Source organism: Stegostoma tigrinum, chromosome 19 (assembly GCF_030684315.1).
Source record: "Stegostoma tigrinum isolate sSteTig4 chromosome 19, sSteTig4.hap1, whole genome shotgun sequence".
NCBI lineage: Eukaryota > Metazoa > Chordata > Chondrichthyes > Orectolobiformes > Stegostomatidae > Stegostoma > Stegostoma tigrinum.
This window is the reverse complement of record NC_081372.1, coordinates 33061578-33080502: the sequence shown is the minus strand read 5'-3', so window position 1 is coordinate 33080502 and position 18925 is coordinate 33061578. Positions and strand designations below refer to the sequence as shown.

The 18925-nt window shown below is 37.2% G+C and overlaps 1 protein-coding gene across 3 annotated transcripts in view; it reads right to left on the bottom strand.

Annotated features, from left to right (window-relative positions):
• prex1 (phosphatidylinositol-3,4,5-trisphosphate-dependent Rac exchange factor 1) overlaps positions 1 to 18925 on the bottom strand; it is a 288042-nt gene that overhangs the window by 23130 nt on the left and 245987 nt on the right. For all 3 annotated transcript variants that reach the window (XM_059652808.1, XM_048549909.2, XM_048549911.2), the window contains 6 exons: positions 12661 to 12934; positions 11408 to 11614; positions 5166 to 5254; positions 4192 to 4274; positions 2151 to 2241; positions 1033 to 1161 (listed from right to left, as the gene is read on the bottom strand). In XM_059652808.1, the coding sequence (XP_059508791.1) occupies positions 1033 to 1161; positions 2151 to 2241; positions 4192 to 4274; positions 5166 to 5254; positions 11408 to 11614; positions 12661 to 12934 (873 nt within the window). The remainder of the gene's footprint in view (positions 1 to 1032; positions 1162 to 2150; positions 2242 to 4191; positions 4275 to 5165; positions 5255 to 11407; positions 11615 to 12660; positions 12935 to 18925) is intronic.

The following is an 18925-nucleotide window of genomic DNA, read 5'->3' as shown; positions in this document are numbered from 1 at the left end:
ATTATAAACAGAGCTTACCACCTAATGGAGATCTGAGTAATTAAAATCCATACAATTCCTACACAGTGTGTAAAACCTGTCTCCAGTTAGAGACTGTAAATATCTAATGATACACTGCAAACCTGCAGAACATACTTTTACTTTAGATACCACCAGCATGTTTAGTGATAGAGTGTGAAGTACTGGTTCAAATGATTATTTTAAAAATCTCAAAACACATTCTTAAATATGAATTACATTTAAGAAAAAATTTGAAATGCATCTTTTTAATGTTTAAATGAATAACGACCATAGACGTCTGTCTGTGAATGATATTCAAAATATATTTGTTTACTTGGGGTTGACTACAAGAGAAAGAAATAGATCTATGAAGTAAAAGTGCCACTGGCTAGCAATGGTTACTGCTGTTGTAACTGTAAATTTTCAGTCAAAATCTGAAAACATATAAATCCTACTGATGTAATAGAAATAATTATCATTTCTTTAAATAATAAATCCATAAATTCTAAGATAGAGTTCTTACTATATCAAGTCTACACTGGATCTCAAGTATTTAGAGAGGTGAAAAATTGACAATGTATACATATCTCTCTCTGCTGCTGAAATAATTTCAATTTTAGTCAGTCTTCGAATATGTTCCCTTCCAGAAAAGCTCCAAGTTGGTAAAAACTCAATGAACCAGATCTAGAATCATAATTAAATCCAAAGGCAGCCTGCAGATTGTATTCCATCTGCGGAACCATTTAAAGCATAAAGAATCACAGAGTACCAGGCAGTAATGATTTGAGTAGGTATGCATTTCCATTACAGTCTATTCCAACTTAGCTCTAACTGAAGCCAACCACATCTTTCTGTACAGAACACAGAATCAACATATATTCTGATATTATGGTCTAGCTATATTAAGAAATGGTGTAAAGAATTTGTTTACACATAACTGTTACCCATTTATTTTCAACAGCTGTACAACATGCTGAAAGGTGATCCATGGAAGAAATAGTCTCAGTAATTCAGAGCATACATGCAACTAACCTTCTACGTATTCCTGTACGTTGTCCACTAAGGCATTGATCGAACAAGGCAAATTCCAGGGGTCCTCCTGCACATTTGTTTGAATTATACTTCGACATCTTATATTTTGGTCAACTTTCTGTCGAAATTCTAAAGAATGATTCCAGGAATTAGGTGATCAAAATCTTATTACTGAAATCTGTAGCCATTTCAATAAAAACTGTACATGATGAAGGGCATATAATTTAACTGTGCATTGCCAAATCCCGTGCAATTGAAGACACAGCTTTTATGCCATTATTTCCCATCTAAGACAGTTCTATGAAAAGGATACAGTAATATGCAACAGCAGTTTAATTCCAAAGTAGCTACGGACCAATATTAGTCAAAAGATACATTAGGGAAGGAGAAGCCATGGTAGATGCTAAACCAAGTAAATAAAATCAAAGGTCATTCTTTTAGCAAGATGCTTGCCATGAGTTTGAAATTGTATTTGCATAAGTAGTTCTCAGTTAGAAAGAAAACACTGAATAGTTTTAGAATTAAAATCTTAACACCACAGAATACCAAAAAGTAAAAACCAAATGTAAAACTACCACTTAAATGCAGCTCTGTGTTTAACCAATGCCAGTGAATGAATATTAATTTCTCCAGTCATCAATTTCATTTAAAAGCACAGATGGCAAGAACCAGCTTTACTTAGTACTAAACACCAACTGTTTTGTCCTGTCAAGAAAAATCAGTACTGAACACAGCTAGATAATTTGATGCCGTCAGGGAAGACAATTCTGTTAAGGTATTATTCAAAACCTGAACAGGATCGACTGCTTTGGGTCTGTAAAATTCCAGATTTAAGATTTCTTCCCATATTTTAGCATGCTCACTTGTTGTTGAGCAGAATTTTTGAACCCAAATAGGGCCTTTTCCATATTTTCACAACAGCATTAATCAAGAAACACAAGTAGACGCGTAGCTGAAGTGCTTCCCAGGAGATTCCTGCTAATGGTTTGTAACTCACTAAGCACTGTACGCTGAAATACAAGTGAATGATAGCCAATTGCAGTGATAGAGGGAGAATGGTCGTTAATGTAACACTGTTTAGAAATGTAGACAGAATTAGTACTTGAATCTTTTTTTACCTTGTATGTTGTATTCTGTACTAATACCATCTGTCTCTTCAAAGGCCTTGGCCATAACTGACCCCTTGAGGAGTGCATCAATGGAGTCCACCTGTAAAAATTCAATGAGCATCTCAAACTCTTCTCAATCTCCAATACTTGGTTTCTATGCTTTATTTCACAAGCTTTACACAGCAAATACTAAAACCGATCACTCATTGTGTTGCTCATGGTAGAAGAGAGGTAAAGCTATTGGAAAAGGATACTAGGATGCTAAAGTGTACAAATGAACAGCTGATAGAATTTAAAAGGAGTTTTTTTTAAAGAGATACAGAAATGTATTTTTGTCTGAAATTCTTCTTAGTTGCAACAGACAAATGAGTACATTTAATCCTTCCTCCTTTCACTCAACAACAGTAATTTCAATATGAATAAATCGCTCTTTCCTGTTGAAAAAGGGTATTGCTCAAAAGGTGAAAGCCGAAAGTGACTGAAAGCTAAAGAAAAGATGTAACTGTATAGCCTTCAAATGAGTTTGCATCAATTTGAATTTATATCCCTCTAAATGTCAAAAAAAGTTGCATTACCAGAAATGGTCTACCTAAATATACCTACCAGACCATTTACCGCTCTAAACTTAAGGAATTCTGTAATGCTTCACTGTTTGCATTAGTCACTGATCACTTCAACAATTAGTTCAACTGGTGTTAAGCATTTACAATATATACGCATCTTTGCCATTCCCACTGTAATGCTTGTCTACTTACCTGTATTAAGCAGTAATTAACTCACTAGAAATGCCAACTGTTGATGCAACAAATTGCCTAGTTATTTTCAATACTGAACGTGTGTGCAGTGACAACATTTTAATCCTTATTTATGTGTCTAAGTGTGTGGAAAAAATGGGCAGATTCTTGTTTTTTTGACTCAGTGTGAATTAAATCAAGGTTTTTGGAAGGATTCACACTGCAAGGTCTCCTGAGATTTCTCACTGTATCTTCCCAAATTTACCTCACTAATTACCTACATCCAGCATCCTTTTCATCTGATTCTATCCGCATCTTACTACGCACCATTCCCAGAACAACTTACCACTAAATGGCAAGACAAGGCAGAATTTATATCAACCTGATAGCTCTGGCTGAGGGGGCAAAGTTCAAAAAGGCTAGGCAAGGACACTGTGAGCTCACATAGGCTCAGAGTGAGTGAGCGTTGCGAAAGCAGACAAAGAGCCAGGAGAAGCAGGCTGGTCCAGTTCATGAGCTGATTGTATATCCTCGCAGCATTACATTGATTGATTGATGCCAGTGCAGCCTGAAGTAGTGTATTGGAGATGTGCCAGGAGGGTTCCTTGAGGGTGGTACATGCTGGATGACAATGTCAGTGAATGTGGGGTGTGCGTGTGGTTAGTAACCTGCGATGTGGTGCCCAGCGTTCAATATGGAAGGCCTTCAGAATATCGTCTTCAATTAGCTCTTCTCAGGGACATACACAGAGAAAAATGGGTGGAGGATCATCAATTCAGTGAAAGACACTCTTTGTCACTAGAACACTGGCAAGTTTTGGGTGGGCATATGTTGATGGAGAAGTGCAGACTGAAAGACTCCAAAGTTTAGGATCAGATGCTGAGGGATTGACTAAAGCATGGGGCAACTACCACAAAGATACAATGGGGAAAGGGAGCTTGTTGAAGGCCTTTCAGCCATTGTGCACTGAGGGACTGGAATCTGTTGGAAACACACAACTGTATGCCTGACAAGATAAATACATTATGAACCTCAGCATTACTGAAATTATATTGAGGCACCTCAAAGTGGGACATGGTGTGAAGAGAAACATTTATTTCTATAAAACTCTTCTGCATTTACAATGTGAAACATGTTGCCTTCAGGATGTATGCCTGACTTGGAATATACTTTGCAAACGTTAAGACTATTACACAATGGTACTGAGACATCACCTTCAGCAGTTTTCAAGTCAAAATTGTTTTGCAATATCTTTCTAACAATATTATAAATAAATACATCTGTGGACAAAAAAAGTGATTATAAAGCATACATACCTGATTAAAAAGGTGCTCGAGGCACCCATGTAATTTGTCCTGTTTGTCAAGAGGAATTCTCATGTCACAAGGCAGTTCATCTCCTGTTTTAAAATTAAGAAAGCATATTTCAATGTTTAAAAAATAAAATAAAGGTTGACAAAAGAAGATTCAACATTTCACCTTATCAATCTTCAAATCATGTATTGGTGTTATGCAGAGAGATATTGTAGAAAGCATATCCAAATCACAGAAGTTTCAAAAAGTTGCTAGCAGTGAGGAGCATCATTTCACATTTTTGAGGAGATTAATGTCAATATTTGGTTCCATATAGTATCCATAATTATCTGCGAGTCTCCAATTAGGATTATACAGGGAAGAAATAAACTTCCATGTTTTAATAGTGAAGAAGAAATTATACGCTCATATGAAAATTCGTGGGTAATTACATTTCGAAAATGCTGCACAGAATCACAACAGTGCTAAGACACAGGAGGAGGTCATTCAGCTCGTCGTGCCTGCATCAACTTGATAAATGAGCATCATCACCTAGATCTAATATCCTGTTTCCTACCCATACCCTCGCACATTATTTTTACCCAAATAATCATTAAATGTCCTATAAGCATCAAATACCTAACAATCATCAAATTAATCCAATCAGTACAGTTCTGCATTTCTATTGTCACAAGTTAAGGGTTTCATTTCAAACAGAAACATTTGCATCATCACCAGATGACAATAGACTTTAATTAATTACTAGCGAGTTTTGAGAAGATTTGTAGCTCAGGTTGAGGTTCTGGACGTGAACGTGAATGTGCCAAATTATGACAAATGTAAAATGTTGAGACATGTTAGATTTCATCTTTAAAATACCAAATGTGAGATAAAAGCAACAAAAAATTAATGAGTAACATTTTGAGAAGAGAAATGTTAGTGCGGTTTTAGACAGGGTTGCATGCTTTAATAACATTTCATTTGGTGTAGAGTCTCACCTGATCCCATTTCATCACTGCCCAGGTAGGAGCTCCTGCTGCGATCACTTGTATAGGATAGAACAGAGTCTCGGTTGCTATTACATTCACTGCAAGACATCACCAAAAACAAGTAGTATTTTGAGCATCAAAATTCATCAAATCATTTCAAATGACACCCTTGCTATCAAATTAATTATCTGGAATTCAAATTGAGACCACACCCCTTTTCATTCTTTCACAGCATCTGGGCATCACTGGCAAGGTTAGCATTTATTGGCAACCCCTAATTACTCAAGAATGGTCATCAATTAAGCAGTTGGGAATTCTTTTGTGAGCAATGTGCTTTCCAGCTCCCCATAGTCTGGCCATCATCTACAATACACACATAAGGATTGTGGTAAAATGTTTTCTATTTGACTGGATGAGTGTAGCTCCAACACTCAAACAGCTCAATGCCATCCAGTTTAGCATTCACCACTGTCCACCAGTCCACAGTGGCTACAGTATATGCTGTCGACAAGATGGATTGCAGTAATTCCCCAAGACTCCTTCAACAATCTTCCAAACCCATGGCCTCCACCATCTGGAATGATAAGGACAGCAGGGCATAGGTACTGCTGTCCCTAAGCAAGTTTCCAAGCAAGCCACACACCATTGTGACTTCAAACTGTATCACTACTGGGTTAAAACTGGGTTAAAATCCCAGAACTTCTTCCCTAATACAGCTGAAGATGTAACTACCCTGCATGGACAGCAACTCACCGTCCTTTTCAAGAACAATCAGAATGGGCAATAAATGCTGCCATTACCAGCAACATTTACTTTCCATGAACTAACAAAACAAAACATATTTTTCTGAATTATGTTCAAAAAATTGGCTAAAAGTTTGGCAACTCAGCAAGTTTTTTCCTAAAATAGATTTTTATTCTGAAGCCAATAGTAGTTTATTAGTTTTTGTAGTATATAAAGTAAGTAATTTACAAGCATATAAGGCAGTAATGTTTAAATCTGGTGATTTACACAAAACTGATTTGATATAATGAAATTTATGTCACAATTTATATTTTTTCAGAAAGGGTACCATGAACATATGTCACTATATTTAGCCCTTGGGAAGCAGATGATTTACATTAAAGCTATAAATAAACCTGTGGTAAAATGTCTCACAATATATACTAGGCGCTAAAGCTCAGCAACAAGAGAATCTTAAAAAGGGAAAAACATAGCTGCTGCTGCAAGGGAATTTAGCACTGGCTTTGCACAGGTCAGAGCAAGTCCAGTGCCTGTAGATATGTGCTTGAACTATGCATGGTACTACAAACTTCTTAATATCCTGTGCACGATGCAGCTAAGTTACCACTTCAGTTTTCAATGTGTCGATAAATATTGCCTTTATAACCATATGAAACTGTGTAGTCATGGCTGGAAACAGCAATAATTTTATATTGTGCCAACATGACAAAAGACTACATCAATCCTACACCTAAATAAATGCTGTAATTAGCAGTTGCAATTCCATTCTACTTACTTAATAATACTTTATGTAAAATACTTCAATTTGGCACCTGGCAGTTCAGAATATCTTTTGGTAAGCTTAAGAAATATTATGACTGAACTTATTCACACCATTCCCCTATTTGCCTCCAGAGGGCAACATATTAAAAAAGCTGATTCGGAGATAGGGTCCAGAACCGAAATGTCAGCTTTCCTGCTCCTCTGATGCTGCTTGGCCTGCTGCGTTCATCCAGCTGTACACCTAGTTATATTAAAGATGCTCCTGCTTTCTTATTCAACATGAACAAATACACGCTCAGTTATGCTGCTGCTACACAGGGCGTAAAATAAAATTAACTTTTCCTTATTACATTTCTTAAAATACCCCAGACTGCACGAATGGCTATAACAATCAGCCAAAAGATATGCAGGTTAGGTGAATTGGCTGTGTCAAATTGCCTGTAGTGATCAAGGATGATTAGCCATGCGAAATGCGAGGGTTTTGGGGAAAGGGCAGGGACTGGATCTGGGTGGGATGCTCTTCAGAAGGTCGGTGCAGACTCATAGGGCTGAATGGCATCCTTTCACACTTACAGAAATTCCATGATTTTATGAATATCATTCTCTATCTATTCCTCTGGGTATGTAATCAAATTATTGTCATAATGATTGTATCAGAAAATAAAGTAGTTACGTGTAAAGTTAAATTAATTCAATTGTTGCTTTATTATACTGAATGTTACTTAGACAAGGACTAATGGCGACATATCCAGATTTCTCCAAACAAGATCATCTTTCTGATGTACGGTTTACTTGCAAATAAATGAATTACTGGAAAACTTGAAACTGCACATTGTAAAATAATTGACATTTGAAAGAAACAAAAGATAAGGCATAGAACAGAAAACACAAAGTACCTTCAGTCATACCCCGCACGGCCTGAGGTATGGATACCAGAGCAACTTGGAGAACAAAGAGAAGCAGATAGAACATAGGACATAGAACATAGAACAGTACAGCACAGTACAGACCCTTTGGCCCATGCTGTTGTGCCAAACTTTTACGCTAAACCCAAGGTCTCTCTAACTTCCACCCCTATCTTACACTATTATCTTGAAGCATCATTATTGGTAATTATGTGGCATTCAATTAATAAGAGCTTTCATAGCATGAATATAGAAACAAAACGACTATTATCCCTCAGGCTAAATTAAGTACTAATCTCTTCGTATTCAAAACATCCTGGAAAAATGTTAAAAAAAAATCTCTCCTGCAGATTATCTGGAATCATGTAAAAATATCTATTTTCAAAGGGTCTGCTATCTTGATAAACCGCAATATGATAACCCACTTTTGCTAAGACCCTTGGCCTCAACTGGATAGTAAAAATAAGCAAGACCACTTTCATAATTCATCCTGCATATCTATTAACACCAGGAAAAAAACCATGAAATATTTGATATGCTTTGTAAATAAGACATGCAAGAAGTTTGCGACTTCACAGAGATTGAAACATTGCACCTAACATTTATGCCAAATGTGGCCCAACGTGTAAACTACCGGGCCGAGGTGCATCCTTGAATGATGTTGACATTGTGATATTAATGCTCTGTTACCTGGAAACTAGTTTCTTACAGCTGTGATCACACTTTCTGTCTAACCATCTTAAAAAAAGAAAATTTAATATTGTGCTGATGGAAATAATTCAAATCCTATGCAATGGAGCCCAAATGCTCAACATACCTGAACAAATCCACAATTAAGTATTAAATATTTCCTTCAATTAATGGCTATAGAAACAGTGTGGTCAAGAATAATAGCAAACATTGAATAGTACAAGATAGGAAATGATCCCTTTTGTTGACCGTGACAGTGCTGACCATGATGCCATTCTAAATTAATCTTATCTGTCTACACATAGCCCATATTCCTCTATTCCCTGCCTGTCCACGTATCCATTTAAATGCCTCTTGAAGCATTGCTATTGTTTCTACTTCTATCACCTCCCCTGGCAGTGTGTTCCAGGCACAAATTTCCCTCTGCATAAAAATCCTGCCTCGCACAACTCATTTAAACTTTTCCCCCTCTCATATTTGACATGTACACTCTGGGAAAAAGACCCCAACTATCTACCCTATCCAAATCTCTCATACTTATAGGTCGCCCCTCAGCCTCTGACACTAGTGAAACCAATCCAAGTTTGTCCAATCTCTCTTTATAGCTAATACACTCCAATCCAAGCAACATCCTTGTAAACTTCTTTTGAACCTTCTCCAAAGCATTCACATCCACAAGTTCACGTTAACAGTCTATAATAACGACTAATAAAATTGTGACAAGTGTTATAAGATTCTCTGGATGGTTTAACCAGATAAGCCAAGTAATGTCCTTCATCTGTCTTTTGTGACAACAGCATTTAGTAATAGTTTGGAAGTAGGTGCTTTCAGAGTTTTCCGGAAATCAAGTGCTGCCCGTTTCCTTCGAGTCCTATTTGTTTCTTACATAACCCAAGTTAGTTTTACAATGAGCAAAGCCTATTACTTGGTTTGTTTTTACACCCATAATGTTATCACACACAATTGAGCAACCTCCCCACCACCAAAATCACCAGGACCTGTAATTTTGCTTTTTTTTGTCCACCATTAGTAAATACATTCATGCAACAAATATTTACATGTAAAGTCCATTATGGGCAATGCAGACCATGAAAAATGAAGATGGTGGGGTAGGGAGAGTGGGCAGGGACTAAATCAAAATGGAGATGGGGAGGGAATAAAGCACTGTATTCCCCATGGTGACCACCTCTCTAAAGGCATTTATGGGCACCACGTGCTCCCTCTCTAGTGACACCAGGCACAAACACAACCAAGGAAGGGGGAAAGACGGTTAGCAGAGATGACCCAGCCCACTACTTAGTAACCCTGAAATCAAACAGCAATCAGCAGTTGGGGGCTTAGTATTTTCAGATCTCCATAGTACTCAACAAATTTCTTATAACTCTCATACTTCCAAATGAAGGACAAGTGCTAGGACTGATTATTACTATTAGTTACAAAACTCAGAACTGATAATGGAATATTTTGCAGCCAGAAAACCTGGAATAAATTGCTGTATTAATGGAAAATGGTTTCTAGGGGACACCTGAATAAACAATTCTTTCAACCTTACTATTCTGCATAAATACCTGCAACAGCCAAACATTTCAAAAAGAAATAAAAAAAACTTTTCATTTTTGGAACTGAACTCGTGAGAAAATTGTTCACAGACTGGTGGAAAAAAAAAACTTTCAAACAGCTGGTATTTCAAGCCTACATGAAGCATGAACAAGTTGTAAGAAATAAATCTGTTTCAAATCAGTCCACAATGGAGCAATTGATTAATTCAACGTGTAGTGTCTGCATTTTTGAAAGAACAACTTTAGAATGACTATTTCATGCTTCACTTTTGCTTTAAATTCTTATTGACTTCATAAATAATACTGCTTATAATGTTCTCAAGTCATTTAACAGTTTTAACTTAAAAAATTAGAGATAGCAGATGAAATTGCTCATTTCACTGTTGGCAATGTGATCAGGGGTTTCAAAACAGGCAGGACACATTAATTCATGATTTAATTGGCAGCAATTCAGTTATTTGCACCTACGGGTAACTGCCAATGTATGAATGAGTCGGGTGACAGAGTTGCAAGCAGTGCAACATGAAATTTGGTTATCTATTGTCTCTTCTCTGATGCATAATTTTACATCACTCCCAAAAATAGGAAAAATAAGAAGCAAGCAAGTACACTGACTACATTAAATCCATGATTCAACAGTCCCAAACTATTAGAAGCGTGTTCAATTCCAGTTGGGGATAACAGTGAGTAAGGGGGTACCTGCTGGTGGGAGAAGAGATTGGCAAAGTACCCAAAAGTAGAACATATGCTGGGAGAGTTACAACAAAGGTTTTAAACATTATAGAATAATTGTTAGAAATCAGAATTGTAGAAATGAAGAATTACAATTGGTATTGCAGGTAATACATGCTTAATGTGAAACATTCATGCTACTCCAACACACCAGGCACAACACAGCTGAATCAGGCTGGATGAAAGTATTGAATCAATCCTCTCTTATTTCAAATATATCATGGATCCTATTTTACAAGTTATTCCACATCCAAATTAAATTTATCAGTTTGAAGATATACACAACCATATAGACAGCAATTATTTTATGAATGAATAATTCATTAAAAAAACATGCTTTTGAAACGCCTTGTAAACTATTTCGGAAGTTGATGTCCCAATGGTTGCTATGCATAAGTAGTTTATTGGTTTGACCAGTAATTTCCCACAAAATGAGTTTACAATCTCATCTGGATAAATAGAGTGCATAATTAGGAGGAAGCCCAAATATGAGACTTGGAAAATTTCCCAACAGATTAATTGTTCTATAATCACTCAGGATTAAATCTTATCGAGAAGCTGATGAATAAAACCTGATCAACAGAATTCTGCAAGAACTTCAGCCAGCCAGGGAATGGTTAATGGCACAATTTCAGGAATGAATACTAAGAGGTGCAATGAGCAAGCAGGAGAAAGAAATGAGACAAAGTGGCCAAGGTGAAGATAAAAATCTGGTATAAGCCTTATATCTGTGCTGTATTATTCTGTGCTTAAACCATGAACTTACAATATCTGTTTAAACAAAATAACCACTCAAAGACCCATCATAAACGAATGCTTGGCTGCTAGTATATCATTAAGGAAATTGAGAGATTTGTACCTGTAGGAATCCCTATAACTTGTTGTGTCATGTCCAGAGTCATCCTGCTCTTCCTCATTCACCACAAAGCAGACCCTTTTTGTTCCACAGTGTTCAGCTTTGTCAATATCATTTTCTTCCATCAGAACAGATGGGTGAAGTGTGAGGTCTGATGAACTGTGCTCCGAAGTCTCAGATTGCGCAGGCTCAGTTATTGAGGACAGGAGGCTGCAGGCAGACAGAAACAATATTACTGGCCAATCGAAAATAAATGCTTTGCATGTGGAAATAATCTTCCCTTTCTTGGTCAAACCACCTGGAAATAATCAGCTTGCATTTCAAATGGATTGGGCACCACTTCTTGTAATTTAATGGCATATGTCTCAACTTACAGGCAAAAACTGTAATTCAACATAAGAAAGATTGATTCATATGACTGTTAAACCTTAATTCAGTAAATGTACAAATATTACATATTCATCAGTTGATGCCTACCCTACAGAGAGAACATTGGAGCTTCTTGATGGACCAAGTTCAGAAATCAGAATTTGGAACTTAATTGATGCCTATCCTTTGAGTTTTGTATCCTGTTAACTATGTCACTGGAAATCCCATTGGGCTAGCCAAAAAGTAATTTTTAGAAACACGATACCCAAAGTAGCTCCATGGAAATGGTAGCAAAAGTACACAATACTGTAGAAGAAAATGATCACTGTTCATTTCTGAGGATTAATATACAGTGATTTTACCATCAAATTTCTGAATTGTTATTGAAAATTAGATCCATAGTTAGCTGTCTGTTCAGGTCAGTTAAAGCAGTAAATAGCTGCATGAACCAATTGAATCAAATACTCAGAACTAATCCCTAATCTGTAGCATTATCTCACCCAGCAGCGAACCAATGGCTCAGTATCCAATGCCACCAGTTAGAAAACTAAAAGAAAGAAAGATTTAAAAGCAGGTTTTGCATAAAAAAAGGGGGGAAAAGTCAATTAGTCATATCAGCCCAGGATTCGCAGAGCACATTCTAAAAGCTCTAAAGAGATCAGCAACGCACAGTTGGAAAATAAATAATTTTGATTTTGAGTAGGAGGATTAGTGGAGCAACGAAATGTAAGACAAAAACGTCATGCAATTCTCAAAATCTATTGTTGCTGCAAAATCATTCAATAAATATCAGACTATTCATAAGCAATTATATTGCAACAAATAAATACTCAGCTTTGCAGAATGGTCAATGATTAATACTCAATTTATTGTCACTGATTACTTACACATTTATTTGCATAACATATTGTTTCATTTCTTTCAAAGAGTTCTCCAGTTTAATAAAAAGCTGGAAGAAAGTGTACTGAATCTCCAGGTCTTCCTGCTTTAATAGAAAGCTTAAGCCTCCACTTTCTTGAGACACTTCTCCATTCTGATTCACCAACTCCTCTGGATTCTTCTGTTGATCTATTTCTCCCTCCTCCATTATGAGACACTTCCATTGGGGTGCTGCCATTGTGGTGATGCTGTGCCGAGTGTAGTTCATAGGATTTATGATTCCTGCATTAAAAAAAATTTAGTGATATTCATTCAGCTATTTCACCAGCGATGAAAGCACCATTGGATATTTGTTCTGAAGAAGGATCACTGGACCTAAAAAGTTAACTCTGATTTCTCTCCACAGATGTCACTTGACGCCTGTTTTTGATATTGACTATTGCATACACAATGAGCAATAGCAATTGCCCAGTGTTTCCAGCCTACAACATTGATGCATCAATCTGAAGAATAAATTCTAAATCCATTTTGATGGTCAAAATCAGCTACAATCACATAAAGCTTCTGTAACAAACAGCAAGATTCAGCTAGATGGAGCACAGAACCTATCTGCAGATGAGGAAAGTTACTAAGTGTAAATTCCAAATACGAGCGCAAACAGGTGATGCCAACAATAAGAAACTTTAGTCCTTATCAGATGGATACAGCACAAAATAAATCATCCCTCAAAGTAACTTGTGTATAATATCAAATAAGTTAACTCCTTGCACAGAATATTCTCAGCATCCTGTCAGTGGCCCAATATTTGCTGCACTAACAACAGCAATTCTGTCACTGCTCAAATTATTACAGGGTAAAAGTGAAATTCTGATATCTATTAGTACTAAGGTAAATATGGAATACCAGAAGTTGGAATCAGTGATGTTAAGCTCCTCAATTGGCTGAGCTGTTGCCAAATGGAACCTATTCAGAAATCACTGGAATGATATGATCTCAGTGTAATTGCCTGCTACTCATGTTCTAAGAACAGATGAAAAAGTGGCAGCTAATGTATTCAGGATGTGAGATTTTACCTTCATGAGTAGGAAGCTCGGCCCAACACGTCTAGCTCGGAATTTTCTCATGAACAAATATGATGTCCAATCTCGAAGTAAATTTATATTGCAAAATTTTCAATTATTTCCTTTTACTTGATGTCACATCATTAATAATATGTTATGAATATTCTTCTTCGCCTTGTTCAGAACTGGTCTGCTGATTGATCTGCTTATCAATACCACAGATATTCATAGAGGATGCAACACCAGATTTGCTGCCCAATTACTAGAAATCTCCACGGGTAAGCCTGTGAAATGACTCACAGCAACTGATATGCAAGATATTTGGTGTGATGAAATCCACATCTTTTTGCATCTAATTGTACTGTATAAACCAGTAATCTGGGAATACTGTAACATTCAAGTAACTGGATGTTTCAGTGGTTACTACATTTGCCTGTCACAATGGTGACTGGATTCATACCTGCCTAGGATTAAAGGCAGGATTTGTTGCAAGATTTTCAATAAATAACTCAAAGTAGTTCAAAGGCAATCAATATTAGAACATAACAGCTAGGAGCAGGAGTCAGCATCTCGGGTTTGCACTGCCATTCAATATGATCATGGGTGATCTCATCTTAGCATTAACTCCACTTTTCTGCCCACTTTCCATAAGCTTTCCACCATTACTAATTTAGAATATGTCCATCTCTTCCTCAAATTTACTCAATGTCCCATTATCTACCACACTCTGGAGTAATGAATTCCACAGATTCACAACCTTTGACAGAAATAATTTCTCCTCTTCTCTGTTTAAAATCTACTATCACTTATCTTAAAACTATGACTTCTTGTTCTAGGTTACCCCATGAGGTAACATCCTTTGTTTATAAACCTTGTCAATTCCCTTTAGCATCTTATATATCTCAATCAGGTCTCCTCTCATTCTTCTAAACTCCAGTGAGTACAAGCCTAAACTGCTCAATCTCACTTCATAAGACAAACACCCCACCTCTGAAATCAAAAGCAGTTCAAGGCTTGGATTCATTTAGACTCAGAGGCAATGATAAGCAGGAGTGTAGTTGGAGCTCAGGGAAAAGTTCCAGGAGCCATTTGATAGCTTCGTGCACTTAGAACTCAGGAGAAGTCCTAATAGCTAGTAGGTGCAATAAATTATCGTAAATAGGATACAGGGAAAGTCATCAGAGCCGATGGGAGATTTGGGGTATTCAGGAGAAGCTTAATAATTCAATGCAGGAGAGAGTGAGGTGAAAGAAGCCCAAGTGCAGGAGTTACTTGGTGCAGCTGAACAAATTTAAAGCTTACAGAAGCACACACACAGTCTCAGGTTAGTGAAAGCAGTGGTCCAGGCACAAGCTGAAATTGTATTTGTGAGTAGATGCTGAAGAGCAGTTTGCTGAAACAACAGGAAAATAATATTAATTGCGGAAGTGAGCTACCAGATATGGGCAGTCATTCAGGCAATCTATGATAGAGTAGATTTTGAGGGAATTAAAGCTAGGTCTTTGGAAGAGAAGAAATACAAATCTTTTGAAAGGTTTAAATGAGACTTAATGATGATCCACAGTGTCACTAACAGCTAATGAAATGCTGAGAAATCCATGGGACATGTCTTGACCATATTAGTTACTTGATGTGCTCTATGGTGTATTTAACCAGTTTGTCTGTTGCCCGTAATTACCTCAGCATAATTCTATACTTTAAAATATAAATTGTATATATATTCCAGGTTATATTACTTTTCTAACTAGCTAAATGTAATTATGCTTGTTCAATAATGTGTTTTTAGCCTCTAAATACTTAGCTGGGATCTCAAAATTTTGAGAACATTTATGGTTCCTAGTTAGGTGCAGCATGATAATAATGATGTATATCTTTGTCTTTGCTGTTCACAGCAAAACATAGCTCCATGCTTTTACTCTTTGAGCGAATGCACAAATCTCAAAAAAAGAAATCAAAAGTGTAAGTATTAAAGTCCTTTATCCCATCCCTCTTCCATAACAAAACAAGGTGGATAGACAAACTTTATATTGGCTCTCCAGCCTACTTGGAAGCTATTTCTTTGGCTGAAGGGGCAAAACCTTTCAACCACGGCAAAGTTATTGAGGCAGGTGCCAATTCTAGCCACTTTTTCTGGCAGTGGTATAGTGCCGCACAAAGCTGATGTAAATTTGTACTGGAAACCAGATTCCCCTCCCCGAAGGTTCATTGCTCAAGCCTGTGAGCCATTCAATAAACGATGGTTGATCTGCTTGCGTTTCGAATTCCACATTCCCGCCAGTTCCACAGTCTTTGACTACCCTGCCTGGCAAGAATTTAGCTACGTTTGTTTTAAAAGCATTCAAAGAGCCAGCCTCCACTACCTTTTGAAGCAGAGCTCATAAATCGATCAACTTCATCCTGAAAGGGCAATCCTTAATTTTAAAACCAACTTCTGGACAGACTTATGATAAAGACTTTTTTCCACATTAACCTTGTCAAAACCATCAAGATCACATTCAATCAAATCAGCCTTCACTCTTCTAACACCAATAGAAATAAATCCACCTTATCCAATCTCTCATTCATTTCAGATAACAATCTAAAAAAGCTATTCTGAACTACCTCCAACAAGGAGACCAAGCTACACACAGTAATTGAGATACAATCTCACCCATACTCCTCTACCTGAAGCATAAAACTTTTTCATTTGTGTTCGATGCCTCCTATAATAAGGGACAACAGCCCCAGGAGTCTTCATGATTAGGTGTTGTACCTGCACACTAACATTTTGTGGTGCATGAGCCAGAATATCTAAATTCTTCCGAGCCTTGGAATTCTGCAGTCATTTTCCGTTAAAGTAATAGTATTTCTTTATTCTCCTTACTAAGATGAACAACTTTATGTTTTCCCTCATTATATTCCCTCAGCTAGACTTTTGCCCACTGACTAGATTGAGATTATGAAGTATGAAGGGAGCAAGTCATGGGCTAGGGGTTAGTCCCAAGTATGTTTACAAGATTTTGTGAACTTTCCATTGGATTTTTTGGACTTTCCCTCCATCAGAAAATATAACAGCCGGAACCAACAGCCAGGAACCCTAGCTGTAGGTCTCTCAACTGATAGTTTGGATTTCCTGCACTTCTAATCAGAATTGGTCCAATTAACTGCCTGGCTCAGACAATAACTAGGCTAGGCTGGTTCTGTTCAGAACCATGCAATTTTCAACTTTTGAGAATTAACTCCAAGTTGCAAGAAAAGGGAACTGCTTCTGAAAGAAAAACAGCATGTAATCAATCCAATGTTTAATAATATGGATAAGTTTAATAATACGGATAAGTTTAATAATTTAAATTCACATGATTTGTCTTTGAGCAGTCTTTTAGCTATTACTCAAGATTATGTTCAATAAAAATGGCCAGTAAAAAGAAAAAAAACTCAATAAGATCATATTTTCCTCTGACAAAAATTTACTTGAAATCATATTTTCCATAAAATTTTGATCCTCAAAAAACGTTCTCCATTTCCATGAACTGTTTCAAAGATCATTTTCATTCCTACACATGTACAATTAACAGGCTGAGGATAGCTATTTTTCCCCGCTTTTCAAGATTTCTTCAACAATTGAACTTATATTTTTGCTGCAAAATCTTATCTTCTGCAGAAAATTTCTAACCTACAAGTTGGAGGTCCAATTGTTATATTGTAAACGTAACTGAGAAGAAGTAGACTATTGTACTATGAGCCTGGTCCACCATTCATTAAATCTCAAATAAAAACTGGAAGAACTGTGGATGCTATAAATCAGGAACTAAAACAGAAGTTGCTGGAAAAACTCAGCAGGTCTGGGAGCAAAATTGATTTTAAAATCAGTCAGAGTTAATGTTTCGGATCAGGTGATCCTTCCTCAGAACTCAATAAATACTGGCTGATTTGTATTTTAACTCTACTCAGGCTCCACATCAATTTACATCCTAGTCGAGCAAAACTCTACCAATCTCAGACTTAAACTTACCCATAACATATCAAATTTTTGTCACCTCTGCCTTTCCCACGATCCAAGATCCAAAGTGTTATTTCCAAGGGAAGCAGTGATTTACTTTTACATGTTTTGATTTTGGATATCATGTTTCCTGCTCATAATGCAGTCTTTTCTCTCTTGAGAAGATAAACCACAAGCTGGAGAATGGCATTAATGTAGATCTCTAGTCATTTCACAAGGGTGGTTCACAGCTACCAGTCATTTGCCATTTTGATTCTCCATCCCACTCTGATCTTAGCTTGTTTCAATTAAGTGCAAATGCAAGCTCAAAGAACTGTTTATCATATTTTGATTCAGTGCTCTACAACATTCTGATAACACAGTACACTAACTTTAGTCGCTCCCTTTTTTTTGCAGACATTAGGTACTGGCAATAAGATCATAGAAATGCTTAGAAAGGAGGCCATTCACCTCATCTTGTCCATGCTGACCCAAAAATGCCCGTTCTAATCACATCTTCCTGCACGTGGCCCTGTGGTTACAGCACTGAAGGTGCGGATCCAAGTGTTTTTTAAAGGAATTTAGCGTGTCCACCACCAACTCAGGCAGCAAATTTTAGGCACCTGCCACCCACAGCATGGAAAGATTTTCCCCACATCCCCTCTGATCCTACTGCCACTTAGATTCAATCTATGATCCCTGATTTTTTTAAACTTTCTGCAAAAGGAAACACGTTCCTCCTGTCTATCTCTACCCCTCATAATATTGCATACTTCAATCGTGTTACCCTTCAGTGTTCTCTGTTCCATGGAAAACATCCTCAATCTCTCCGATCTCTCCTGGTAGGTACAATTCTCAGGCTAAGAAAATATTTTGATAAATCTTCTCCGTACACTCCAGAGCAATTATATCCTTCCTGTAATGTGATGACCAGAACCGCACACAATACGCCAGCTGTGGCCTCATCAATGTCTGCGACAGTTTAATCATTGTGTCAGAAATAACAAAGTGTGAAGCTGGGTGAACACAGCAGGACAAGCAGCATCTTAGGAGCACAAAAGCTGATGTTTCGGGCCTAGACCCTTCATCAGAAAATTGGGATGGGGAGAGGATTCTGAAATAAATAGGGAGAGAAGGGGAGGCGGATCGAAGATGGATAGAGGAGTAGATAGATGGAGAGGACAGTATAGGTGGGGAGGTAGGGAGGGAATAGGTCAGTCCAGGGAGATCTAGGGGGCGGGATGAGGTTAGTAG